Source organism: Malus sylvestris, chromosome 10 (genome assembly GCF_916048215.2).
Source record: "Malus sylvestris chromosome 10, drMalSylv7.2, whole genome shotgun sequence".
In the NCBI taxonomy this organism is placed as follows: Eukaryota; Viridiplantae; Streptophyta; class Magnoliopsida; order Rosales; family Rosaceae; genus Malus; species Malus sylvestris.
In genome coordinates, this window is record NC_062269.1 from 18,484,775 (window position 1) to 18,512,416 (window position 27,642).

At 40.1% G+C, this 27,642-nt stretch overlaps 2 protein-coding genes across 2 annotated transcripts; one reads left to right on the forward strand and one right to left on the reverse strand.

Moving 5' to 3' along the window:
- The first annotated feature begins 18,774 nt into the window (after nucleotides 1–18,774).
- Nucleotides 18,775–20,184, forward strand: LOC126584281 (UDP-glycosyltransferase 91C1-like). The gene has a single exon (XM_050248718.1). The coding sequence runs from the start codon at nucleotides 18,775–18,777 to the stop codon at nucleotides 20,182–20,184; it is 1,410 nt and encodes a 469-aa protein (XP_050104675.1).
- A 6,236-nt stretch (nucleotides 20,185–26,420) lies between these two features.
- On the reverse strand, nucleotides 26,421–27,041 carry LOC126584282 (uncharacterized). Its single transcript, XM_050248720.1, has 2 exons — nucleotides 26,973–27,041; nucleotides 26,421–26,875 (listed from the first exon to the last, which is right to left on the reverse strand). The coding sequence occupies exons 1-2, from the start codon at nucleotides 27,019–27,021 to the stop codon at nucleotides 26,421–26,423; spliced, it is 504 nt and encodes a 167-aa protein (XP_050104677.1). The 5' UTR covers nucleotides 27,022–27,041.
- Nucleotides 27,042–27,642: the final 601 nt, after the last annotated feature.

The window sequence follows — 27,642 nt, forward strand, 5'->3', positions numbered from 1 at the left end:
CTAGCGTGGTTTTACTGCTTGAAGGGCAGGCCGTAGGCAGTCTTCCGAAAATCTGTAGGCTACTTTAGTGCACTCAGTAGCAACTTTAGGTTTCCAGGGAAGCCGTAGGTCGGGTATGCTACATAATGTGCCCCTTCCGTCTCTAGGACCCAATTCCCTGCGGATTAGGCCAATAAACCCATAATCCTTCAACTAGCTAAGCCTTGAAAAAGACCATTGTGGCTGCTTCTAGGAATCTCGGCGCAAGCCATCATGCACCTAGTTATACTAGGGCAGCCAGGCTCATCCACGCCTGGATATTCGGAGTGTTGAGTTTATCCTCCCGCCTTAAAGAGCATAGTTGGTCCCTCGGGGGGTGCAATTCCTGTAGTAAGTCCCACAAGGGGGTACGATCTTCTTTTGAAGTGCAGGAAAGATAAGTTTGTTGTAAACATGTAATCGAGCCAAGTTACAAATTACTTCTGAATTCTTTATTGAAAAATAAACAAAATAAGTGAATATCTTGACTGCAAAAGACTGCATGATGATTGGATAGTCATCGGCTTACGAGGTGGTGCCCGTTGAGTTGATTGAGTCTTCGGGTCTTAATATAGTGGGAAGTCACACATGGTATTTCCTCAAATTGTAAGCGTTCCATTGCTTCTCGATCTCTTTATCATTCATGGTAGCAAGGGTGTAGCTACCCTTGCAGCTTACTCTGCTGATCTTGTAAGGACCTTCCCAGATGGGATCCATCTTTTTCGAGCCCTCTCTGCGGGCAGTGATGAAGGTCTTTCTTAGAACCAGATCTCTGGGTTAAAACTACCGGATCTTGGCCCTTTTATTGTAGCTGGAAAGAAGCTGCTGCTGGTAGGCTGCGATGCGAGTGATGGTCTGTTCGCACCTTTCTTCTGCCAAATCTAAGTCTATGGGCATTTCTTTACTGTTCTGCTCAATGCTTGGCAATAGAGTGTTGATGCTTGGCACGATGATGTTGGGAGGAATGATTGCTTCCGAACCAAATGCTAAAGAGAAAGGAGTTTCACCGGTCGCTCATCTTTTGGTGGTGCAATATGCCCATAAACATCCAGGGAGTTCACCTGGCCATTATCCCTTTTTGTCGGTGAGGGATTTCTTAAGGCAATCGAGGATCGTCTTGTTAGATGTTTCATCCTGCCCATTGCCTTGAGGATATCTTGGTGTGGACATGTGTTGTTTGATGCCGTATTTTTAGAAGAACTTCGCCAAATCTTTTCCCACAAATTGAGGGCCATTGTCGGTGACGATGGACTGAGAGATGCCAAATCGGCAAATGATGTTCCTCTATATGAAGCGCTCTATGTCTGTCTAAGTCGTGGTCATCATGAGTTCTGCTTCTACCCATTTGGTGAAGTAGTCGATTGCCACGATCATCATGCATCTGCCCCCAGTAGCAGGTAACATAGGTCATACCAGGTCGATTGCCCATTGCATGAATGGCCAAGGACTCATCTGCGGGTGTAGCTGACTGGCAGGCAATGCTGGTACCGGTTTGTAACGTTGGCAGCGATCGCACTTTTGTACTAACTCCTTAGCATCTTGGTGCATGGTAGGCCAGTAATAGCCTACGTTAAGAGCCTTCTGGGCTAAGGACCGGCCTCCAAAGTGGTTCCCACAAACGCCTTCGTGGATTAAGCTTAGAACCTTCAAGTTATCGAGAGGTGCTAGGTAGTGGAAATGTGGTCTGGTGTAGGATCTTCAGACGAGAATGCCATTCCACATATAGTAACATGCCGCCTTGATTTGGAGCTTCCTTGACTCCAATCTTTCGGTAGGTAATGTGCCGATGACCAAGTAGTCTATAATAGAACTTTGCCAATTGAGGGTTACACTAACCTGTGACACTTTGACTATCGGCTCCATCTCTATGCTTGGGTTGTCTAGATATTCCACCGAAATGGAGCTTTTAAATTGGTGGTCAAAGGCGGAGCCTAAACCGGCTAATGCATCTGCATGGGCATTGTCTGCCCTCGGAACTTGAGTGAGGGTGTAAGTCTGAAATACCTTAAGCTGCTGGCTTACTTTCTCTAGGTATTGTGCCATCCTTGGGTGTTTTGCCGTGTATTCCCCAGTAGCCTGGCTGGTGATTAGTTGGGAATCAGAATGAACTGCGAGTTTCTTCACCACTAAGTCTTTTGCCATTCGGAGGCCTGCTAATAGAGCCTCATACTCTGCTTCGTTATTGGATGCTTTGAAGCCTAGAGTGATCGCCTGCACGAGCATTAAGCCGTCTGTAGTAACAAGGACTACACCTGTTCCCGAGCCTTTATAGTTGGATGCTTCGTCGACATGCAAATTCCAAAAGTCTTTATCGGATGGACTAAGCGTGGCTAAGGTGCTCTTGGCTGCTTTTGGGACGTCGTTGGGCCACTCTGTTGCGTCGCCTAGCCTACGCGTGAATTCCGCTATGAAGTCTGCCAAGGCTTGGGCCTTTATCGCTGTGAGAGGTCGGAAAACTAAACCATATTGGCCAAGTTCCAATGCCCATTTCATCACTCGTTGAGAAGCGTCTGGACCATGTAATATTGATCGTAAGGGATAGTAAGTCATGACAATGACTGTATGACCTTAAAAGTATGGTCTAAGTTTCTGAGCCGCAACAACTAATGCCCAAATTAATTTTTTGATCTTCGGATATCTTGTTTCCGCATCGAAAAGAGCTTTAGAAATGTAGAATACCGGCAGTTGAGCCTCCAGCTCTTCTCGTATGAGAGCAGAGCTCACTGCTACTTCAGAGACTGCCAAATAAATGTATAAATCATCCGCTGCTTCTAACTTGGATAGTAAGGGAGGTGATGTGAGATAATTCTTCAAGTCTTGGAAAGCTTTTTCGCATTCTCCATCCCATTTGTCTATTTATGCCCTCTTGATAGCTTTGAAAAAAGGCTTGCATCGATCGGTGGATCGTGAGAGGAAGCGGTTAAGGGCGGCTGCTCGTCCGGTTAAGCTTTGGATCTCCTTCAACGTACTTGAAGATTTCATCTCTAGGATTGCTCAGATTTGCTTGGGGTGTGCTTCAATTCCATGTTGAGTTACTAAGTACCCTAGAAATCGGCCTAAAGATACTCCAAACATACATTTGGTAGGGTTGAGTTTCATCTTGTACCTTCTAAGGATATTGAAAGTTTCTGCCAAATTGCGAATGTGATATGATCGTTGCTTGCCCTTTACCATGATATCGTTGACATAGACTTCCATGGTTCCTCGCTCTTAAGGCCAAAGGGCATGACCTTGTAGCAGTAGGTGCCACGCTCTATCACGAATGTAGTTTTCTCCTTGTCGGGCTCATGCATGGCTATTTGGTTGTAGCCGGAGTATGTGTCTAAGAAACTAAGCAACTGGTTTCCAAAATTTGAATCTACTAATAGATCAATCCAGGGGACAGGATAATGGTCTTTTGGGCATACTTTGTTAAGGTCAGTGTAGTCTACGCAAACCTTCCATTTGCCTTTCTCTTTCTTCATGACTAGTACGACATTAGCAAGCCATGCTGAGTGTGCTACCTCTTCTATGAATCCGACCTCCAATAGCTTGTCGATTTCTGCCTCAATGATCGTTACCCGTTCGGGTGCGAAATGTCTTCTTTTTTAGATTACCGGTTTGGCAGTGGGATCAACGTGCAACTTGTGGCAAGCCACCTTGGGGTCAATACCGGGCATGTCAAATGGTGACCATGCGAAGACGTCTCGGTTTTTCCTATGGAAAATAGTGAGTTTCTCCTTTTCAGCTGGGCTTAGTCCTGAGCCAATTTTGGCCGTCTTTTCTAGCTGCTAGGGATCAAGAATGATATCTTCAGCGTCCTCTTCAGGTTTCCATCCTATCTCGTCTGCTTGGGCACTATATTCTCAATCCTCCTACTGTAATTGTTATTTGGTAGTCTCTTTGACCTTTTGGACTTCGGTAACCTCTACAAGGGTAATGGTCTTCTTCTTTGATTCTTTTAACATTTGCACAGTGCACCGTCGAGATGAAACCTGGTTAGACTTGATCTCTCTAACTCCCCCTCCCGAGATGCGGAATCGAATTTTTTTATACTTGACGTAAGCGACGGCATCCAGCTTGATCAACCAAGGTCTCCCAAGAATCCTATTGTAAGGAGATGGATCGCTTATGAACGTGAATGTTTTTTTTGAGACGACTGGCAGTGTTTTCACATCAAGTGTGATATGGCCGATGACAGTTGAGGTGTGTCCGTTGAATCCAGTAAGTACCTTTGCCTGGCATATAATTGTACTTTCCAGGCCCATCTTCTGAATGACTAAAAGTTGAAGTAGGTTGACTGCACTTCCATTATCAACCATTATCCTGTCGACTATAGCATGGGTTAGTTGGACAAATATTACTAGTGCATCGTCGTGTAAGAAATCAACTATTTCTGCATCCTGCTCAGTGAAGCCAATAATAGGTCCAGGTTGGGTATCGACTGCTTGAACTTATGAGATTAGTAAAGCCTACTAGATCTTCCTCTTTTTGGAGTTATTAGTGGCCCCCAAGTGCTCGGATTCGGCTAAAATGCTATTGATTCGAATCATCTTGGTTGTTGGCTCCTCATCTCCGTCTGCATTCCTTTTAGGCTGCGCAACTAGCTTGTCCAAGTATCTATCGACTTTGCCTTCTTTCACGAGCTTCTTTAGGTAGTTCTTCCAAGTGTAGCAGTCGTCGATTGTGTGACCAAGACCTCGATGGAGTGCACAATACTTAGTGTGGTCCAACTTGGAAGTATCTCATTTTGATTGTTTCGGTAACTTAAACCATGGTTCGTTCTTGATGTCACGAAGGATTTGATGAATCAGAATTAAGAACTTAGAATCGTCTTGGTTATCGGGCCTTCTTTGGTCGTGGGTCGGTTCCTGCGCTTGACCTCCTGCCTGCCCTTGTTGGGCTGTTTTCCATCTTCGTTCCTTTGAGCAGCTGCCGACTCTTTTCGAGGATGTTCGGGCACCTTTTCTGCTTGTTGAGCCTCGTCCCAAAGTGCATGCTTCTCTACCAGAGCAAAAGAATCTGCTAGAGTTAGGTCTTCTTTCATGATCATTTCTCCAAACAGTGGATGGTCTGCTGGGAGTCCTTTTTGGAAGGCTGCACTTACTATCGAGTTATCGCATCCGACGATCTTCACCTTCTCTGCTTTGAATCTCTTCACGTAATCGCGAAGTGACTCTTTTGGGTTTTTCTTTACGTTGAACAAGTGATCAGACTTTTTCTTGATCGAACGATAAGATAAGTATTCTTTGATGAAAACCAAGGAAAGATCATCAAAATTCTGGATGGATCGCGCTGGCAAGGTATGAAACCAATCTTGTGCCTCGCTGATGCGTAAAATATAAGTACACACAAATTAAACCCTCTTTTTGACAATTGTAGTATAGATGTAAGTAGGGTATCGTTCTAGGCCGGGGATTAGGAGGGATTGCTAATCTATTCTAAATTAATTTAAAAATATTAAACAAGACTCAAGGACACAAAACTAGGCTAAAAACTCTAATAACTCGAAACACACTTAGAATGACTCAAAATAATGAAAACAATCAAATTAGACACTAGGAACTGAAATGGACGGAAATTGAATTAAAAGACTAACAACAATGAAAACTAACTAAATAATATAATTTAATAATGGGGGGGTTTTGGTTTTGACGAGAAGTAAATTAAACTTAAATAAATTACAGAATTGACAAAAGCATGAAATTAAGGTGAAAGGATAGATGACGGACTAGCTAGAGGGTTTTTCTCCACACATGACACATATGCAACCTAAATTGATTTTCAGTTGTTCTTTCAATAAATTGTGAATGACAATGTTCCAAGTTAATTAGGTCCGCTTAAATTAACTCTTAGATTTCCCTAGATTCATTGGATTGAATGGAATACGCATTACAACCAAATTATTCCTCATCAAAATCCCTAACTATGGAATACGCATGATAGAGACATTCAACAAAGATCATTAAGTTCAACGGAAATCATAAACATTGACTAGGCATTCATAACTATGGAATACGCATGTTAATCCCGCCTAGAATTCACTTAACACGATTGTGGATAACAACCTTCACTACTTGTGAATATAAGTTCATAACGATTAGGTGAAATTCACTTATATTCTAGCATCAAGTTTAGGCATGCAAATTAAGTGTCGACCCTCAACCCACATACATAAACAAGTTATCAATCAAGCAGTTAAGCAAATTAAATCACAACTGAAGGTAATCAATTCATATTACAAATATATTCATGGTTTCGAATTAACCTCTAGCCAAAATAAATTTAGTTACACATTGTTTTCAAATTAAACCAGAAATTAAACATAAGTTTGAGAAAATAAAACCAAGAAGAATGGAGTGAAACTTTGCTCTCTGTGTTGCTCACGCTTGGTTCTGTGCTCTCTGATCTCCCCCGTGCTGATTTCTGCGCTGTTTCCTCCTGACCTTCACGCTGCCAAAGGAAGCTCCCTCTCTCCCCGCGTCTCACTCTGTCCACTCTCCTCTTCCGCGTCAGTCCCAGCTGCATGGGCAGCTTTCCTCTGATTCTCCCTGGCGTCTGACTCTGTCCGTCCCGCTCCCCCAATTTCCTGCGCCCTACTCCCGTCCTTTTCTTCCTCCTGGTTCCAGCTGCAAGGTTTTGCTCCAAGTCCCCGCAAGCAGCTTTTGTTTTCTGCCCAAGGCGCTGCCAAGAGCAGCTGTCCTTCCCAACGCTGCCAAAGGCAGCTTTCCTCCTTGTTTTCTTCCAAGCTCTCGGTTCTCTCCCTTCCCCTCCCGCTTATTCTTTTGTTTTTCTCCCTTTTATTCTTCTCGGTTTTCTCTTTTCCCGAGCTGCCAAGAGGCAGCTTTTCCCTCACCAAACGCAGCTTTGGTTTTTTTTTATTCTCTAGTGCTGCAAGGTGCAGCCCTTTTTCTTCATTATTCCCCCACTGCACTTATTCTTTTCTGGCATCCCACTCGTTTTCCACTAGCTGCAAAGGCTTATTTCTTTTTGTTTCTTTTCTTTACTCACCAACTGCAAAACACTTCAATTTTAGATATATCATATAATTTCTAATGCCATATAATTTCTAATGCATACCTAATAAATTTAGCCTAACTTCCATGACCTATAATCCGTGACATAATTCTACCAATAACCCATGACAGAATGAGAACGACTAAAGCAATTTTCGACGAATTTATTATTTAAAACTCATTTGTGCCATTTTTATTTTCTTTGCATAAACAAATCCTATAAACACAAAAATAACGTAAATAGCTCAAAAATATAAGGAACTAACTAAAAAAAGACGAGTGAATTTGAAGTAAAAATATATATAAATATGATCCGATCACTCGCCTTGTAAAATAGTGGCGAATATTTTGCACATAAGGTATGAAACCAATCTTGTGCCTCGCCTTAGATTTCGGTGCATTGCAAAAGTTGATTCACCAAGGTTGTTTGTTGTGCAAGGGTGCTTGTCAATTCTATGACTTGTCGGGACAAGTTTTTTTCGCCATTCGGATTGGAAGAACTTGGATGGAATGCACCTCTTTGAACAATAGAAGGGTGGTTGACTCCGAGTGCGAGATTTGAGTTGGGGAATGTCAAATCTATGGAGAAATGTGGTGAAAATGCTTCAGCCTCGATGATTGGTCCGGATGGTTGAGATAGTCTTGGGCCGACTTGGGCAGCTTGGGAAGCCATGAGAGTAGGCTGGGCTGTAAGAGCAGGCTAGATCATGGGAGCAGGCTGGATCACTGGAGCAGGCTGGGCTACAGGAGCAAGCTGGATCACGGGAGCAGGCTGCTCAGTGCGTGGTGCATGCGAATGTGAGGCTTGGGTTCGTGCAAATTTGAATGGCATGGCTTGGGACATGGTGGAACCTTGTAGTGGTGGTGCCACTCTATTTACAACCGTATTTTGCCTTGTGGATCTCCGCAATCCCATTTCTTGAGTATTAGAATTTTCACTTGTGGTATTTTCCAAATTTCTAGCCATTATATTTATCTTATACGTTTTATCAAAGAACCTTTGCAAGTAAAAAATTCTAATAATAAGAACGTATGAAAAATATTCAAATGGACTAGAAAATAGAGAAAAAACTTTTTTATGCGAGAGTCTTCTACGAGTGTAGATTTCAACGCTCAATGAAAGCACCAATTTGTGGATGCAAATTTTCTCCTCCTCGATCTTGGACGATTTTGCAGCTACAAAACAACTAGCACCTTAGGTTAAGGTCAAAAGCCTCACGCGCCCACGATGAATGGGGGGGGCTTTGGCCAAAGAACCTTCTATGTCAAAGTTAGAATTTTAGAGAGAAATAGTGTTTAGAGTATTTGGGATTTTTTGTAAGAGAACTGGAATGGATATTTGGTGAAAATGGGAGCCTATTTATAGGGCTAGGTTGGTTCACTTTAGAGAGGAAATATGGCCGGCCACTAAGTAGGGTTTTTAGGTTTTGTGTTGGTTTAATTACCCAATTTTAAACATAAAAGGAAATGTTTTGGTGGTTATGGAATTTATTGGTTAATAAAAAGGAATAAATGGTGAAAAAGGTAGAAAAAGTGATGGATTAGGTTTTGAAATGGGGATAGCCGGCCCTCTAGTAACTTTTAGATTTGAATGGGTGTTTCAATTTGGTAATTAAGGGATTGATTAGGTAATTAATCCCTTAATTAGTCAATTTTTAGGAAATATGAAAGGAATATATTATTTAGCTAATTGATTAGCTAAATAATAGAATATAAAACATATTAAATAAATTAGGTTTTGGGAATTACCTTATAGAAAGGATTTGATGAAATAGGCTTTAAATTGTTACCTATTTTGGGCACTTTTGACTTGGTTGAAAGATGATTGCTCACTACTCGCGCGTAGGAATCCCGGTATGCCTCAAGGGTATTTTTGTCCTCTTTTGTCCAAAAATCCACGTGACGCCTAGTGAATATTTTTTGCTCTACATTGTCCACCCAACCAACATTCGCAACAACCAACCAATTATAATCATCAACATTTATTTTAAATACTTTGAAAACAGATGTAAAATCCATAAAATTTTCTTACCAACTATTTGCGATCCATCTCCAATCAGGTGTCAATGGCGCAATACTATCAGATGACTGGTTAGCCAAGAAAACGGGTGTAACGTAACATCTGCAAATAATGATTTCAAATTAGTCTCTGCTTCATCATATAATTGCATAGTTAAAATAATGAAAATTTACTAAAAACACTTAAGGTATTTGTGATATGTTACAAAATTGAACTTATCAGTTATGTTCGTCATGAATTACGAAAATTCAATTTCAAAAATATTACAATAAAACCTACATTTACATATGTAGCCCCCAAAATTAGCTTTTCCAAACAATTAAATAAGAAATTAGGCACTCAAATTGAATCAAATTAAAGAAAAAAGAGATCAATCTTCAACAAAATTTTAACAGTTGTACCAACTGTTTTGGGTTTTCCCCAAAAATTGAAATCTCTAAGGTGTTTAGTGAGGCGTTGCATACACAGGTTTGTGAGGCATAAGAAACCCAAATACGTATATTAAACAACTCTTTCATTCATCCTCAATAATTAACAACCAAAAAAGTATAATTTATGCTTTACAACATCATAAAAACTTAATAAAAAAATCAAATCCAACAAAAAGAACCCAAATTTCAACAACAAAAACTTGTTATCCCACTTAATCACTACCCTAGCAAAACAGAAAAAGAAAAATTGCACACACACATAGTGCACTACCCACCCCCACACATATACACACTACCCACCTCACCCCTTCCCCACCCCGTCCACCTTATCCCCCACCTCATCCACCTCCCCACCCCCACCCAATAAGCGGCCCCAAATCTTTTGATTAATGAAAAAGTTACAAAATTTAGGGAGAAATTACCTTTTGGCCCTTATGAGTGGGAATCGGAGTAAGAGAGATGGTTGTGTGGAGGAAGAATAAGAGAAGATGAAAAATCTAATTTTTGAGGATTAATCTGACTGGGGATCCGTAAACCTTTCTACAACGAAATGCTACATCGTGCAATGCTCTTTTAAAAAGTAAAGATTTGCACATGGTCTTTATAGATTTGGAAAAAGCATATGATAAGGTCCCAAGAGAAATTCTTTTGGAGAACAAGTAGCATATATCCAAGCAATAAGGGAGCGTATGTTGGAGCAAGGACTGCAATGAGAACTCATGAAGGACAAACTGAAAGATTTCACAAAACCATAGGGTTACACCAAGACTCAACTTTAAGTCCTTACCTTTTTGCATTGGAAATGGACAAGTCAACGGGATATATTCAAGATAGTGTATGCTTTCGCAGATGATATAGTGCTGATAGTTGAAATGCAGAGGGAGTATAAATAAGAAGCTTAACTTTTGGTGGGAAATGTTGGAAGTTAAAGGTCTTTGCCTAAGTAAGTTAAAGATATATGGAGTGCAAGTTCAGAGGTAATGTTCTTCTGAATCAACATTACCACCAGAAGGAGGGCTTCGATCTCTATCCCGGGCCCAGGACCGCAAGCTTACTCATATTTCGCTCTGTCACTCATCGCTCCAAAGTTAGCTTACTTCAGAAATATTGTCGAATTAAACTATATTCTATAATGTAGAAGTAAAGGATGGAAAGTTCATGGAATTTAATTGCCTGGGAAAAGACTACTCAACTGAAATAGCCTAAATCCCATTACTGGGGCAAATATGTTCAAATTTTGGAAGGGCCATTCCCTCATCCTAGCGAAACCAAATGCTCTCATAGATTTTGTGAATCTTCCGAACCATGCTCGATGGGACTGCTTTAAGCCATACAAGGATTTCTTCAACCTGCACACTTTTCTTTTGTATTTATCTGGAGCATTACATCCTGGTGGAAGATCCATATAAATCTCTTATGTCAAGTCCGAACTGTGTTGATCTTGGCTACAGGTGCAAATGTATATATGTAGTCGATTCCATATTTTTTTAGTGTATCATTTTGCTACCAGTCTTACCTTAAAATGATCCACCGTCCCATCTGCTTTGTATTTCACAGTATAGACCCATTTGCATCCCACAGGTTTCTTGCCAGCTGGCAAATCTGTGATCTCCCAGGTAGCATTCTTCTTAAAAAACTTCAACTCTTCATTCATTGCTACTTGCCAACGTGGATCAGTTAAAGCCTCCTGCACACTGTTAGGAATAGATACAGTAGATAATTGATGCATAAACGACTTATTTGATTCTGACAGGTGACTGGTAGACACATAATTACTTAACGGGTATAACACATTAGACTCAGGGTTAGGCTTACTCACCGGATACCTAGTTTTGCATTTAGGGTCAGCTTCATAAGTAAGTTTAGGAATACCTCGGTTAACGCGATCAGGGAGACGACATGGTGGTGGTGCATCCGGGATCGAAGATGATTGATTATGGTTATTGGGACTCAAGATCGACTGTGAGGTAGCTGGCGACACAGGGCTGTCCAGTGGTAAGGAAACTGGCAGTGAGCTATCAGGCAGTGAGTTATCTGGCGATGTCGACTCGTCCCTTTCAAGGTTTTCAACATTGTTTCCATGTGAATGATCACCACTTGTCTCCAAGATATTACCACTTAATTCCAATTCATTCACATCATTATTTTCGTGTGAATGATCACCACTTATTTCCAAGACGTCACCACTTAAATCCAAATCATTCACTCTCTCTATATCTGGAATAGTATAATTAAGAGTTTGAACTTCTTTCTTATTCTCCCCCTGAAGTGAAGACTTGGGATTGTTAAAGTACATATCATTCTCATGAAATGCAACATCCATAGTGACAAACAACTTATACGTCGGTGGGTGATAACAACGGTATCCTTTCTGCCTTGATGCATACCCCACAAACACACATCGTAAGGCTCGAGGTTCAAGCTTACTTCGCTGTTGTTTATGAAGATGAACGAAGGCCACACAACCAAACACATGAGGTGGAAGATTAGGGACTGCAAGAGCATCAACATGTGAAAAAAGTGCCTGAAGGGGTGTCTGAAAATCAACCGATTGGGATGGAACACGATTAATGAGATACGCAGCTGAGATGAGAGCTTCTCCCCAATAGGATAACGAGAGACGAGCCTCGAGTAAAGAGGCACGAACAACCTCCAGAAGCTGACGATTCTTGCGTTCGGCAACCCCATTTTGTTGTGGAGTATATGGACATGTAGTTTGATGAACAATCTCATGATGATCAAGAAAGGCACGAAGCTCAGAGTTAACATATTCGCCACCATTATCACTCTTGAGAACCTGTATTTGTTACTTATATTGTACTTGTACCATTTTGTAAAACTGTTGAAACAAAGAAGTAACTTCACCTTTGGATTTCATCAAACAAACCCAAGTCATACGTGTGCAGTCATCAATAAAAGTAACTAACCAATGAGCACCACCAAATGTAGCAGTTTTAGATGGACCCCAAACATCAGAATGAATTATCATAAATGGAACAGAACTTTTATTCAAACTGGATGGAAATGAAGCACGATGACTTTTAGCTAGTTCACAAACACCACATTTAAAGCTAGAAACATCTTGCTTAATAAATAGGCTAGGAAACAACCTCCATAGATAGCGGAAAAAAGCATGTCCAAGTCGACGATGCCACAACCAAACCTCCGAAGCTTTATTCCTATCCCCCGGATTTCCGTCCACTGCAAGAGCTTGAGTCAACATTCGAGAACTGTTTGACATCAACTCCAAGTAGTAAAGCTTCCCTTTCCTAATACCATAACCAATCATCTTGAGAGTCCGAATGTCCTTAAAAACACAAAAAAAAAAGCCAAAAAATCACAAGGACGATAGTTATTTGAGCAACAGATAATAAATTATAGTCAAGAGAAGGCACAACAAGTACGGTATCAAGACTAAGGGTATCTAAAAAGGAGACGGTTCCTTCCCCGATAACAGGGGCAGGATTACCATTGGCGACACTGACGACATTTGTGGTGGATGGTTTTAGGGTTTCTACCTGTCTAGAATCACAAGTCATATGTTCAGTAGCACCAGAATCAATTATCCATGTATTATTCGTAACAGAGGTAGAAACCTTTAAAGCCGTACCATTGTTACTTGTATTAGCAGAATCACAAGTCCAGACTGCCATTCCCAAGCAACTTCAATCAATACGTCACTCGGTGATTGATAAAGCCCAAACTTCCAAGCAAACCAAGCCCAAGAAGTGTCAATTTGCACGAGCCAACAAGAAGGATAGCCCAACAACAATTACAAATAATAATAATCTAAAAAAAAACCACAATTTTTCTTTGCCATGTGGGACTTAATCAAATAGCCCAATTTTTCTTTTTTCAACACCACCAATTCGGATTCCCCTTTTCCTTTTTCCCTTTTCTATTTGTTCTTTTTTCCTTTATTCTTTCCCTCCTTTCTACGTGGGCTGCTCCAGAAAGAACCTGCAAAACACGAGTGCAGAAACAAGGTGCAACTGTGCGAATGCAGGAACAAGGTCTAGATGCAAACGGGTTGGACTGCAGCAACGTAAGGCAACAACGGCTACAAATTTGGGTTCAAATGCGGATGCAAGCGGGTTTGATCGAGGTCTGGTTTATGGTGTAGCGGGTCTGTGGGTCAGAAACAATGGTTGTCCGGTGGTAGTCTGTGCAGCAGTGCAATAAGAATGTGATGAGCAGCGGGCATGCAATCCTGGGTCAGTCGGACCTTGAGTCGGGTACGGCGCAACAACACAAGTCCGTTGGGTTGCAATCTGTGCAATCCTTCACGGCTTCAAATCAAATCAGAAAGTGAAACGATTCGATGAATTCGGGTCAGCAACGACGACGTTACTCATTATTCGTTTCAAATTGACAGAGGGTAGCAACGACAACAGTCGCTCGCTGATCGAGGTCGGCGCACCACACACGGCTGAGCCGCAACAGTGCTATCGCAGCTATGGGGTTTTTTTTTTTCCTTTTTTCGACCTGGCTCTGATGCCAAGAAGAGAATGCTTTTAATTATGATATTCTTCTCTATAAGAGGAACTTATAGGTGTACAACCCTAACATAAAAGGAAAGAAAACTAATTACAAGTGATTACATGGGATTACATATCAATGAGGGATCCTACCTAAAATACAAAAGTCAACAGCTTGTACAAACCTTAATGCATTTAGTTCTGAAACTAATGAAGTACAGAGCTTCAATGTTCTGCCAAACAATGCAGAGAACTCGAGGTTTCAAGATGCAGCTGACATTTGGTGGTTTGAAGATGTCTTGTTCCTTCAAATAAATCATTTCATCGAAGTGATCCAAGCCTTAAATTGTAAAGGGATGAGAGCAGACATGAGAGGATCATGTATAGCCCATTGGACTGCAAAATGGCCCTCGCGAGTCACCTCAAGACTTGAAAGAATGCCCCCTAAGCATATGACACATTAGTTCCTAAGAGTTACAATCGAGTGCTTGGTTAAGGATGTAGTAGATGGGGCAATTTGTTTGATACTGTTTGATGAGCCGATATTTTACGATATATTTTACTCTAATTTTAGTATTAGTTTTATTGATTATTTTGGTGAGATTTTGATACTTTGAACTATATTTGTAAAGTAGGATATTCAACTTCCTCTTGAGCATAAAGTAGTCAAACAGACGAATTGTGGAGCAATTCTAATTGGAAGATGTTTGTGAGTATGTTAAGATAATTGTATCAAAGTTTCAAGTTTTTCTACTAAGCCGTTTGACCGTGGCAATGAAATAAAGGCCCAGCGCGTAGCTTTTCCATATTGACATTTTTGGACGTTTTGGACATTTTGGAGGTTAAGATGTCATATTTTGAAGAAGATTCCTTCTAATGATTTGTTGGGGGCAACTTAAGCTTTCAAAATAAACCTTTTGGGATCAAATCGGAGTTGATTTGGTTGGTCAAAAGTCTGATTTTCTGAGAAGTCTGAATTTCAGTTCAAATAGGAAATCTTTTATTTGCTAGTTTATTATTTTATTATGTTTCATAGTTTTATTCTAAGACATTCTCTAGGTAGGTTTTACTTTGTAGTAGCACAAATAAAGCTTATTAGCTAAGAGGGGGAAAACACACGCATTATGGTTGGAGAATTACAGACTTTTTACCTACAAGGTGTTTACAATCCTTTTTCTAGGTAATGATATTTTCTTTAGTTTTTATTATGATTGTTCGTGACTAGTTCTTTTGTTAGGGCGAAGCCATGACCCTTAGCATGAATATGTGATTTTATTAATTTCTTCTAAATGGATGCATGCTTGTTTTGAATTATTAATCACCCTGTTTAAACTATCTAATCATCTTAATGATTTGCGACCATTAGAGTATTTAGACAAGTAATTTGATGCAATTTTTGTTGGAAACATCACCCTGAAATTGAGGAGTGCTTCTTGTGATTAGAAATTGTAATTTCACTTAAGGCGAACATCACCCTCTTAAGAGTTGCATGGTTTTTCAAAGGGTTTTTACAAAGCTTAATGAGTCTTGCATGTTTATATTTGAAGATTATACTATAATAATTTTTCATTACAGACAATATTATTTTAAAAACTCAAATATTCCTTTAAGGCATTTAAATGAGTCACCAAAGTTGGCTATAATGGGAGACAATCTAATGTCATGGACACCCTGAATATTCCTTTAAAGGGAAAGGGATCCACTGGATCCCTTCCATCTAATCATTCTCATCAAACAATCCGGACCCTTGAAATTTGATCCAACCGCTAAAAACAAGGCCCACTTTAAAAGTTAAAATAACTTTAGTCTTTAAATCAAATTTCAAGAATCCGGATTGTTTGATAAAGGGGATTAGGTGGAAGGGATTTGAAAATGATCCCCTTCCCTTTAAAGCATCTAACCACCTCACCTTTCTGCATGCATACTAAATTACTAGGGTAAAAGACTGTTTACTACCCTCATGTTTTGTGGTTTTCAACATTTAGTACATCAAGTTTTTTTCGTCTCAAATTCATACCTAAAGTGTAAATTTTGGGACAGTCTCATACATCCGTTAGTCAAACTGTTAAGTCTCCCGTTAACTGTGACGTGGCGCACTGACTGGGTGCCACGTTTCATCCACATTTTTTTTTTCTTTTCTTCTTCCTTCTTCTTCTTCTTCTTCCTCTGACCACAACTTTTTTTTTCTTCCTCTTTCTCCTTCTTCCTTCCTCCTTCTTCCTTCCACTTCTTCCTTCTTCTTCCTTCTCATTCTCCTTCTTCTTCTTCTTTCTCCGAAATCTGGGGAAGTTTTGGTTTTTTTTTTCTTTCTTCTTCTTCCTCCTTATTCTTCCTCCTTCTTCTTCTTCTTCGTCCTCCGACTGCAACTTTTTTTTTTCTTCCTCCTTCTTCTCCTTCTTCCTTCCCCTTCTTCCTCCTCCTTCCTTCCTCCTTCTTCTTCTTCTTCTTCTTCTTCTTTTTCTTCTTCTTCTTCTTCCTCAAAAAAAAAAAACTTTCATCTTCCCCCAGATTCGGAGGAAGAAGAAGAAGAACGAAGAAGGGGAAGGAAGAAGGAGAAGAAGGGGAAGGAAGAAGGAGGAAGGAAGAAGGAGAAGAAGGAGGAAAGAAAAAAAAAACAAAACTGAATCTAGGAAGATTCGGAGGAAGAAGAAGAAGAAGAAGAAGAAGAAGAAGAAGAAGAAGAAGAAGAAGGAAGAAGAAAAAGAAGAAAGAAAAAAAAGAAAAGAAAAAAAAAGGAAAAAACTGAATCTGGGTAGATTCGGAGGAAGAAGAAGAAGAAGAAGAAGAAGAAGAAGAAGAAGAAGAAGAAGAAGAAGAAGAAGAAGAAGAAGAAGAAGAAGAAGAAGAAGAAGGAAGAAGGAAGAAAGAGAAGGAAGAAGAAGAAGAAGAAAAGAAAAAAAAAAAAAAGCTTCCCCAGATTCGGAGGAAGAAGAAAGAGAATGAGAAGGAAGAAGAAGGAAGAAGGGGAAGAAAGGGAAGAAATGAGGAAGGAAGAAGGAGAAGGAGGAAGAAAAAAAAAAGTTGCAATCGGAGGAAGAAGAAGAAGAAGAAGGAAGAAGAAAAGAAAAGAAAGAAAGAAGGAAAAAAAAACGTGGATGACACGTGGCGCCCAGTCAGTGCACCACGTCACAGTTAACGGGAGACTTAACAGTTTGACTAACGGATGTATGAGACTATCCCAAAATTTACACTTTAGGTATGAATCTGAGACAAAAAAAACTTGATGTATTAAATGTTAAAAACCAAGAAACATAAGGGTAGTAAACAGTCTTTTACCCAAATTACTAATCCCATCATCAATTCTTTACCAACCTGACAACACTAAGTCCCATCTTGTTAATTTCAATGTCATTTTTGACAGATTTGGATCCTCTCTTGAGCCAATGGAGAGGATTCTCCTGACCAACCATTGTGGACCGTTAGATGAAAATCTAACGGCTATAATTATTATAACTTTAAAGGGACCCCCTTGTTTGTAGATGTTGGATAAAAATCCAACAGCCCACAATGGTTGGTCAGGAGGATCCTCTCCATTGGCTAAGGAAATGATCCAAACCCATTTTTGACCACCTATCAATAACATCAGCATCGCTTTAGAAGGCCATGTTCACATGGACTATTGCTTTAAGAGTAATGCTATTGATATCATGTTTTTATACCAAATTTCTATAACACCTTAGGTGGCATCTGATGTGAACAGCCACATCATTTGAAAAATTTGCAAAACCCAAGGAAATGAAGGAGAAAGACTTCTCGTATACTACAATCATCATTTAATTAACTAGTTTTTCTTAATTATTAGTTTATTAAATACTGAACTAAATTTAAAATTTTGATTAATTCAAATGATGTGGCTATCCACATCAAATATCACCTAAGATTGAAAATGTGGTACAAAAACATGTTATGAATAACATTATTCCTACTTTAATTAATGAAAAGCCATGATTAAAATTCATGCAAACTCACTCAGTCCATTGAAAACCCATAGACACATGGCAATATCAAAGGCCTGACAGTCTTTCCTCTCACACATGGAGCGCAAAGATGAGAAGAAACTTCACAACGCCATGTTCCATGGCTAGCCTACTACCACCTGAATGAGCCCTATGATCCTTTGATCTTCGGTTGGAGACGATTTTTTGAGACCGGGCTAAAATGAATTATATGGCTCTTTGGCCCTCAGTTGAAAATAAAGACAAAGATGATCATGTATTGCTCATTAAAATATTAATATATTTGATAACCAGAGGGCTAAAACTGACAATCTAGCTAACTTTCAGTTGAAAATGACCTAACATCTTCAAATTGGCCATAAGCTACCTGACAACTGAATTTCTACACATGGGTCTGATTGGAAAACGCCAACTCGCATTTCTACACATGGGTCTGATTGGAAAACGCCAACTCGCATTTCTACACATGGGTCTGATTGGAAAACGCCAACTCGCATTTCTGCACGTGGGTCTGATTGGAAAACGCCAACTCGCATTTCTGCACGTGGGCCTCTAACCACCTAACCTTTCTGCATGTATAGTATCACCATGTCAATAATTTTACGTAGAATCACGTCGCCACCACCTTGTCAAACCATCCAACAAGTTCACGTGTGGATTACTGTTTTATCATCATCACCATCTAGACCCGCGGCTAAAGATTAGCCATGAAAATATTAATCACAGGCACCATGAGTGATTAATTACGTGTTTAGAGGCTAATTAATCACCCCCATCGTAACCAATCCAATAAATTGGCCAACATGGTACCTTTTCTTACTGCCCCTTTAATTACAACTTCTGATATCAAAGGCCCGAGAGTCTCTCCTCTCAGACATGGAGCGCAAAGATGAGAAGAAACTTCACATCGCCATGTTCCCATGGCTAGCCTACGGCCACCTGATGCCATTTCTCGAGGTCTCCAAGTTCTTAGCTCAGAAAGGTCACCAAATCTCCTTCATCTCCACCCCCCAAAATATCAATCGCCTCCGGTCATCGTCCCTTTCCCTACTCATCGATTTCGTTGAGCTTCCTCTCCCCGCCGTCGACGGCTTACCTGAATCCGTCGAGTCCACCTCCCAGCTACCAATCAACAAAGTCCCCTACCTCAAAAAAGCCTACGACTTGCTCAAGCCTGCAGTCACGCATTTCGTCCAACACTCGGGCGTCAACTGGGTCGTCCACGACGTTATTTGCTACTGGCTGCCCCAAGTCGCCACTCAGCTCGGAGTCAACTCGGTCTTCTTCAGCATCATCAACGCCACTTCCTTAGCTTTCGGCGGTCCTCCGTCTGAGTTACTCGGTGATAAACGCCGGCGGCCAGAGGACTTTACGGTCGTTCCCGAGTGGTTCGACTATCCTTCCACCGTCGCTTATAAGCTGCACGAGATGGTGAGTCATTGGGATTGCATGGACGACAATGTCTCCGATTTTCAGAGGCTCGCGGTTACAGTTCAAGATTGTAATTTTGTGACTATACGGAGCTGCACCGAGGTTGAATCTGACGCGGTGAGTCTGCTCAGAAATTTATACGGCAAACCCGTTGTTCCACTCGGGCTGCTGCCGACCAGCTCAGCACCGCATCAGCCCAGCGGCGCTAACGATGGAGCGGATGAGAAGTGGGAAGTGTTGAGAGAGTGGCTCGAAAATAAGAAACCGAACTCGGTGGTTTACATCGCACTCGGCACCGAGGTGACTCTGAGTCAAGAGCTTATGCACGAGTTGGCTCACGGGATAGAGAAATCGGGGTTGCCCTTTATTTGGGTGGTCAACAATCGCCCGTTAGTGGAGGGCGCGTTGGGGTCTAATATCCTTCCACTCGGATTTGAAACCCGAGTGGACGGTCGGGGCTTTTTGTGGAGGGGTTGGGCCCCACAACGTAAGATTTTGGGTCATATCTCAGTTGGAGGATTCCTGACTCATTGCGGTTGGAGTTCAATTATTGAAGCATTAGGGTTTGGGAGGGTTTTGATTTTGTTTTCAGGTGCAAATTCGGACCAAGGGTTGAACGCGAGACTAATGCACGAAAAGCAGGTTGGGTTGGAGATACCGAGGGACGAGCGAGATGGGTCGTTTACGAGTGACTCGGTGGCCGAGTTGATTAGGCGAGTGATGGTGGAGAAAGAGGGCGAGTTAGTACGGGCAAATGCATGGGCCATGAAGGAGATATTTGGCAACGTAGAGTTGAACAAAAAGTGCTTGGACGAGTTCACTCGGGTCCTTGAAACTTGGCCCGCTTCAACTTAATCAACTTTGGAAATTTGTGTGCTTTTATAAAAATTGATTCTACTGCATTGTAAGAATAAATAGTTGTACAATAAAGCAGTTTAATGTTTAGTAAATTTTTATATAAAACTACAACAGTGTAAGACGATTACAATGAATATGATGTTGGATGTGATATTATAATTTGTCTTTTCTTTAATCCATTATCTTTATCTTCTCTATACTTCTAGGTGCAATTACTTTCTTCTTGTGAATGCGTTGATGAAACAAGCAGAGTGAATGCTGACCCTGAAAGTGAGGAAACACAGAAAAATTGCCGCTGAAGAGAAAGCAAAGCATTTGGAGACATTAAAGGAGACTGAGGCAACACCATCGTGGGTTTTAGGTAGACTAATCAACAACTTCTGAACGATTCGTTGGTTACTCAAATCATCACCATAACTTCTTCTTTGGTTAATCAAATTAAACTGTTTAGCCAAATACACAAACAATGAATCATCATCATTCATCCTAGTATATTCAAAATCTCGTCTAAGACCTTGAAGTTTTACGGATCTTACTTGTTTATCACCAATAAATTCTTGCTTGCTAAATACCCCAAGCTGCCTTTGCAGTCTCCTGCGTAGCGATTCTCAAGAATATTTGATCTGAAACGGCATCGAATGATGCCAAGTGCTCTAGCATCCTTCATCAGATTCTCTCGCAAGAGCTTATTCTTAGCTTATGTGACCTCTTCCTCCTTCGCTGGAGTAGCAAAGCCCTTCTCACCCAGATTCCACAGCTCATGGGATCGGAAAATGGTCTTCATTCTGATTTGCCAGAAGTCGAAGTTGTTGCCATTGAAAATCGGAGCTCGTTGCTCTCTACCACCAGACCAGCCATGTTAGACTTGGATCTCGAGAGGTCGGGGCTCGTCGGATTTCACAGATTCTGACGCCCAGAAATGCAACCTAGCTCTGAGGCCATGTTAGTGTATTTGAACTTGTGAGTGAAGTTTTACGGAGAGTTAGACACACAGAATGATTAAAAATCATGAATGCAATGAAGAAGAAAGAAGCTGGAAATGGAAGAGAATTGCTGAGAGAATTACAGAGGCCATGACCTCATTCACACATTCATTCATTCATACACATATTACGTGAAGAGAGCCAGCCGGTAGGGATCTGATCTCACTATCGGTTACACGAGGGGAAAGAGTCGCACACTAACAACTTATAATCCCTGCCATCCATCTAATCTAGCCTATGACTTTAGACGAGTGGCAATTCCTTTTAACAAACTGAAATGTAACAAATTTTGTTACTACCTTGAATATGAGCTGATGCAGTTGATAAGAAATTTTGATTGCATTGGTTTTTTGTCATGGATGCTCTCTCGTTGCTTTTAACTTATCTGAAATTTTGATACCTATTTCTATGCCAAATTTTGCAGGTCGAAATTCAGCCATATATACTTGTATTGCAATCCGGGATGTGTCTAAGCTGGAAGTAACCCAAGTGCCTAAGTAGGATTAGGCTGGTCTCACGAGCTGAATCATAGCTTTTTCTTGCTCCGACGAGCCCCGACCTCTCGAGTTTCGAGTCTAACATGGCTAGTCTGGTGAAATCCGACGAGCGGAATCAGATCTTTTTCTTGCTCCGACGAGCCCCGACCTCTTGTGATAACCCAAGTGCCTAAGCGAGGATAGGAGAAATTCAATTTATAAGAAGAGAAATGAGGGCATATGAAGTTTGAAAGTAAATTTTCAACCCTAAGGCCATCTTCAAACGATGGCTGGCCAGAGGGCTCGTTTTAGTCCTCTGGCCCTCCAAGATCTTCCAAGATATTAATATTTTAATGAACAGTACATGACCATATTTGCCTCCGTCTCCAACCAAGGGCTAGAGGGCCAGAGGGCTCGTTTTAGCCCTGTCACAAAAAACCGTCTCCAACCGAGGGTCAAAGGGCCATAAGGCCAAACATAATTTATTTTTTAAAAACTACAACTTAAATTCAAATCCAACGGCTAAGAACTTAAAATAAAATGAAACAAATTTTGTGAAATAGAAGTTATAGGAAAAAATGGAATTTAAAAAACAATATGAAACAAATTTTGTAAAATAAAAGTTATAGGAAAAAATAGAAGTTAAATGAAAAACTTTGTAAATAAAAATAATAATAAAACTGTAAAAAAAAAAAAATCAAATGCAACGGCTAGTCAGCTAGCCGTTGCATTTGAATTTTTTATTAAGAATTGTTGTCGGTTAGGTTACATTTATATTATTTAGTATAAATGTATTACTGTCGGTTATAACCAACAGTAATACATTTATATTAAGTAATAGAATGTATTTCTATCGGTTTTAACCAACAGGAAATCCGACACATTTAAAAAAATTCTGGCTAGCCCGGGGTTGGTTGGTTGGCTGGAAGTGGCTAGCCCTCTAGGCCTTTGGCCCTTTCGGATTCCGTGGGGCCCTCTCAGATTCCACAGCCCTTTGTCCTAGCCCTAGGTTGGAGACAGTTTTCGGGCTATTTTCGGCCCTCTGGACCCTTCAGTTGGAGATGGCTCTGGATCCTTCAATTGGAGATGGCTTAAGTAGGATAGATGAAACTCCAAATTAGAGGACAAAAGCTATAGACAACCTAATGGATGGGATAGGACGTGTAAGTAAGGTGTCATTTTCTCATATATATTTCAATGTGTAGTCACCATCTAGGTGACAGGAGGCATAGATTTGACAACGAGAGCGAAAGAAGAAAGCTTCGAAACACATGTTCCAAAGTTGGAGATATGAAATATGTTGAGCCCAAGTAATGACACACCAATATGTATATATGTGTGTGTATATATAAAGGTATGAAAACGTTTGTGCAGATATACTCATGTTGGTGAGCAAAGATGTCCACATGTGTGTGTGTGTAAGTGTCGGTGAGCCTATATGTGCAAACTAGGGGTACAGATAAAGCACACTATGTGCAGGTGAACAACCAAGCTTTGGAGCCACACGTGTATATATGTGTGTGTGTGTGTGTGTGTGTGTGTAGATGCAGACATGCAGGGTAGGTGTGCAGCTATGTGTGAGGAGGAAACGGTATTATGGATTGTATGTGTGAGTAGGAAACAGTATTATGGATCGTATTTGTGAGAAGGAAACAAACTAGGTGTGCAGACAAGATGGGATAGATATTTATACAATAAACATATATACGTATATGTATGTGTATGTGTCAGTTAACTTTCCTACATCCTCATTCGTGAGCCATACGAAAGTATCAGTCCACTTTTGTAAATCCTCGTTCGTAAATCATACGAATGTGTCAACTTTCAACTTTTGTAGATCGTGTCAGTCCACTTTCGTAAATCCTAGTTTGTAAGTCATACGAAAGTGTCAATCCATTTTCTTAAATCATATGTCAGTCCACCTTCGTAAATCATACGAAGGTGTTCAATACACTTTCGTAAAATCCTCATTCGTAAGTCACTTGAAAGTGTCAGTCCACTTTCGTAAATCCACGTTCGTAAATCATACGAAGGTGTTCAGTCCACTTTCTTAAATCCTCATTCGTAAGTCACACGAAAGTGTCCATCCACTTTTGCAAATCCTCATTCGTAAATCATGCGAAAGTGTCAATCCACTTTCGTGAATCCTCATTCGTAAGTCACACGAAAGTGTCAGTCCACTTTCTTAAATAATATATTAGTCCACTTTCACAACAAGGTGTCAGCCCTAAATCATATTAGTCCACTTTCGTAAACCGTAGTAAGATGTCAGTTGGCGTTCATAAAGCATGCAAATATGTCTATTGGCCTTAACAAGTTATGCGGCAGTCGTAAATTATGGTTTAGGCGTCAGTAAATTTGGCCTTTGGAAAAGATAACTTTCACAAATTTGGCCTTAGCAAGAAGTGATTTTAGTAAAGAATATAGTTTCAAGGCCTCATGATCGAAAAACTCAGTTTTCCCCTATTTTACATACGTAAAAAAGGGGAAAATGGGGCATTGTGGGAGGATAAAATCCAGTTTCGACTCATGGGCCAATACGAATCGTCCAAGGAGAAGGTGTTGTGCAAGACAAACTGTGAGGAAAGCCCACGTGAAATATACAGATGCAGGGGAAACATGTCCAGATAACTACCCCTACAGACGCAAGGGAAACGTGTCTAGATCACTACCCCCTACAGACACAAGGGGCACGTGCCTAGATAATTGCCACCACTACGGAGGAGAAGTGAGAGAAGAAGATAGGTCGTGGTACTTGTTCCCAAAGCATGCAGTCATATGACGGAGGACCACGAAGGAAGTGGGAAAGGAAGACAGGTCATGGTACTTAATCCTCAATCATGTAATCCTATAAATAAGGAAATGAGCCAAAGAACAAGGTATGTAAGGAGAACCTGAGAGAAACAGAGAATAGAAAATCAATTGACTGACTTAAGTGTCGGAGTATCTCTTGCATGTACCCCGCCCAGGCAAGATACGGAGTAAGACTATTCGCGGACACCTCTAACGAAAGATTCAGCGAACATGAGGATTGCGGTCAACAATTCTGCGGAGGTATTTCTTCCCGTAGGAAATTTCGCTCCAACAGTAACCTGCTTAGAAATATTTAACCTGCTCAAATGCATGTAGTATTTACAAATTAATTTTCATGTAGTATTTACAAATTAATTTTCAAAGCAAACTTAGTTGTAAATATATGTTCACAATGATACCTACCAACAAACTAGATCACCCGCACGTACCTAGAGTGATTCTGAAGAATTTAGAAAAAAAAAAGCAGAAAATACCATTGGAATGTCGATGAACGATCACTAAACCCTAAAATTATTTTTCGTGTAGTTCAAAAATCACAATAATTTTGATAAAAATGACATACCAACAATCAAATTCACACACTACATACAAATTTTAAGATAAGAAATAGCAAACATACCTCCACAAGAATTTCAGGTGATGGAGATGTAGAGAGATTTGGGGAAGATGGAGAGGAAGAGATGGAGACCAAGACGACTTCTCTAGCCACCAAAATATTATGAAAATAAAAAGACTTCTAGGTTTTTAACGTGCAAACCTAGAAAAAATTGGTGATGGCAATTTTGATGTTTTTTTCAAGTGTAATGACATTTTAGACTTTGCAAATTAAAAAATAGGGATAATTCAGGAATTGAAAAAAAAATCACTAAAGGGAGCAAAGTGCTTCCCTTGTTTTCTCTGCGTAGCACTTTTAGGAGGAAGCACCTAGGAGGTGCTTCTTAGAAAATGCTTATTAGTGCTTCTACTTTTAACTAAAAGCACTTTTAAAATATTTGCCAAACGACCATTTTTTATAACTAAAGCACTTTTACTCATTAGGAAGCGCTTTTGACTTTTTCAATGTGCTACTCTACAAAGCGCTATTACTCAATAGTGCTTTTTGTTTGTAGCACTTTTCAATAGCGCTTCTATGAGGAAGCAGTTTGTTGTTTGGCATGCAACCAACTAAGCGATTTTGTATTGGATAGAAGCGTTTTTTATATTAAATAGAGTGTTTGGTTGTCAAATGTGTTTGTATCATACTTGACCAATCCCGAAACTACTGAGCACCGGTCAACGTTATACCGTCAAGGACCCAGAAGAGTTTCCCTCCAACCAGGAGACCAATCACAGCGCGACACGTGTCGACATCAGAAGCCAATCATAGCGCGACACATGTTAACATCAAAAGCCATCACAACACGACACGTGTCAATGTTAGAATGAAACTAGAAACTCTCTTCTATAAATAGAGATCATTCTGTCACAATATTTCCTAATGTCATTTGTACTAAATCATTCACTAGTACTCACTAAAGGAGAGCTTGAACCTATGTACTTGTGTAAACCCTTCACAATTAATAAGAACTCATCTACTCCGTGGACGTAGCCAATCTGGGTGAACCACGTACATCTTGTGTTTGCTTCCCTGTCTCTATCCATTTACATACTTATCCACACTAGTGACCGGAGCAATCTAGCGAAGGTCACAAACTTAACACTTTCTGTTATACCAAAGTCCTCACTGATTTTTTGCATCAACAAAATGAAAAGGCGCTTTCATGAATAATTCTCAATAATTTTTGCATAAGTATTTTTTGTATATAATTAGCATACAACTTGATTAAGGGTTGATGAAAATTCAATTACAAAAAATAACGATCACTAACAAAATGATACATACTTATTAAGAATATATGTTTGTTTCTTAAAAACAAAATGACACGTTATAGTTGCATGACAATCAAATGTGAAATAAGCATTAACTAGATATAAGAAGATTAGCGATCCTTTTTCGTTCAACATCCATCTCTCGCCTATGAGTAAAATTTTTATCAACAATTTCTTCATCTTTATGATCTTCCTCATGTCTAGGCGGAAGTAGCTCATCATCATCATCATAAGGTTGGAACTCTTGATTTGTCATGGAATGCTTCCTAATAAAATTGTGTAAGGCCATTGAAGCAACAACAATTTGTACCTGTTTTTCAAAAGGGAAGTTACGCATGAGACGAATCATTGTCCATCTATTTTTCCAAACACCAAAAGTTCTTTCTATTATGCATCTTAGGGATGAATGCCTCTGATTAAATATCTCTTTTTCCCCTCTTGGCTGACTCCCACGTCGAAATTCAAGAAGATGATATCGTTCATCGCTATAAGGTCCAATATATCCATTCATATGTGGATATCCAAGATCAACTAAATAATATTTGCCTACACCATAATTGAAAAGAAAAATATAAAGATTTTTGTGTTCATAAGATAATAAATAAATAAACACATTCATATAGGACTAAGGTTGATTACTAACCAGAAGGGGGATAAGGAAATTTCAATTCAGGTCTTCTCAAGGCCTCCATGAATATACGTGAATCATGAGCAACACCCTCCCATCCAGCCCAGACAAATGTAAAACACATATTAAAATCACATACAGCCATAACATTTTGAGTTGTATTTCCTTTTCTACCTATATATGGCACTTGCATTTCTCTAGGCACCACAACTGGGACATGTGTTCCGTCAATTGCCCCTATGCAACCTTTAAAATATGGCCAATACCGATTGTCATCCTTAATTTTATTTGATACTCTCTTGAATTGCCGATCATGTGGACATATAATATCAGTAGCCATGTGAGAAACAACATCCAATAGTATCCCAAACCACCTAGAAATAGTCTTTCCAGAGCGTTGAAACCTCTCTTGGACCATCCTATTAGTGTGCCCATGAACTAATGTGCTAAGAAACATTGCTAATGCTTCTTCCAGTGTTGTATCTCCAATTCTTTTTAAGCCATAATCACACTTCAAAGTCTCTAACAAGTCCTTAAAAACATGTTGTTCCATCCTAAATTGTTCATGGCATCTTTTAGGATGACCATTTAAAACTTCCATTACCCATCTATATCCCATATACGAAGAAGTCCTACATGATTCTTTGTCAACGTACTTTAACCATTCAGAGACAGCCGTGACACA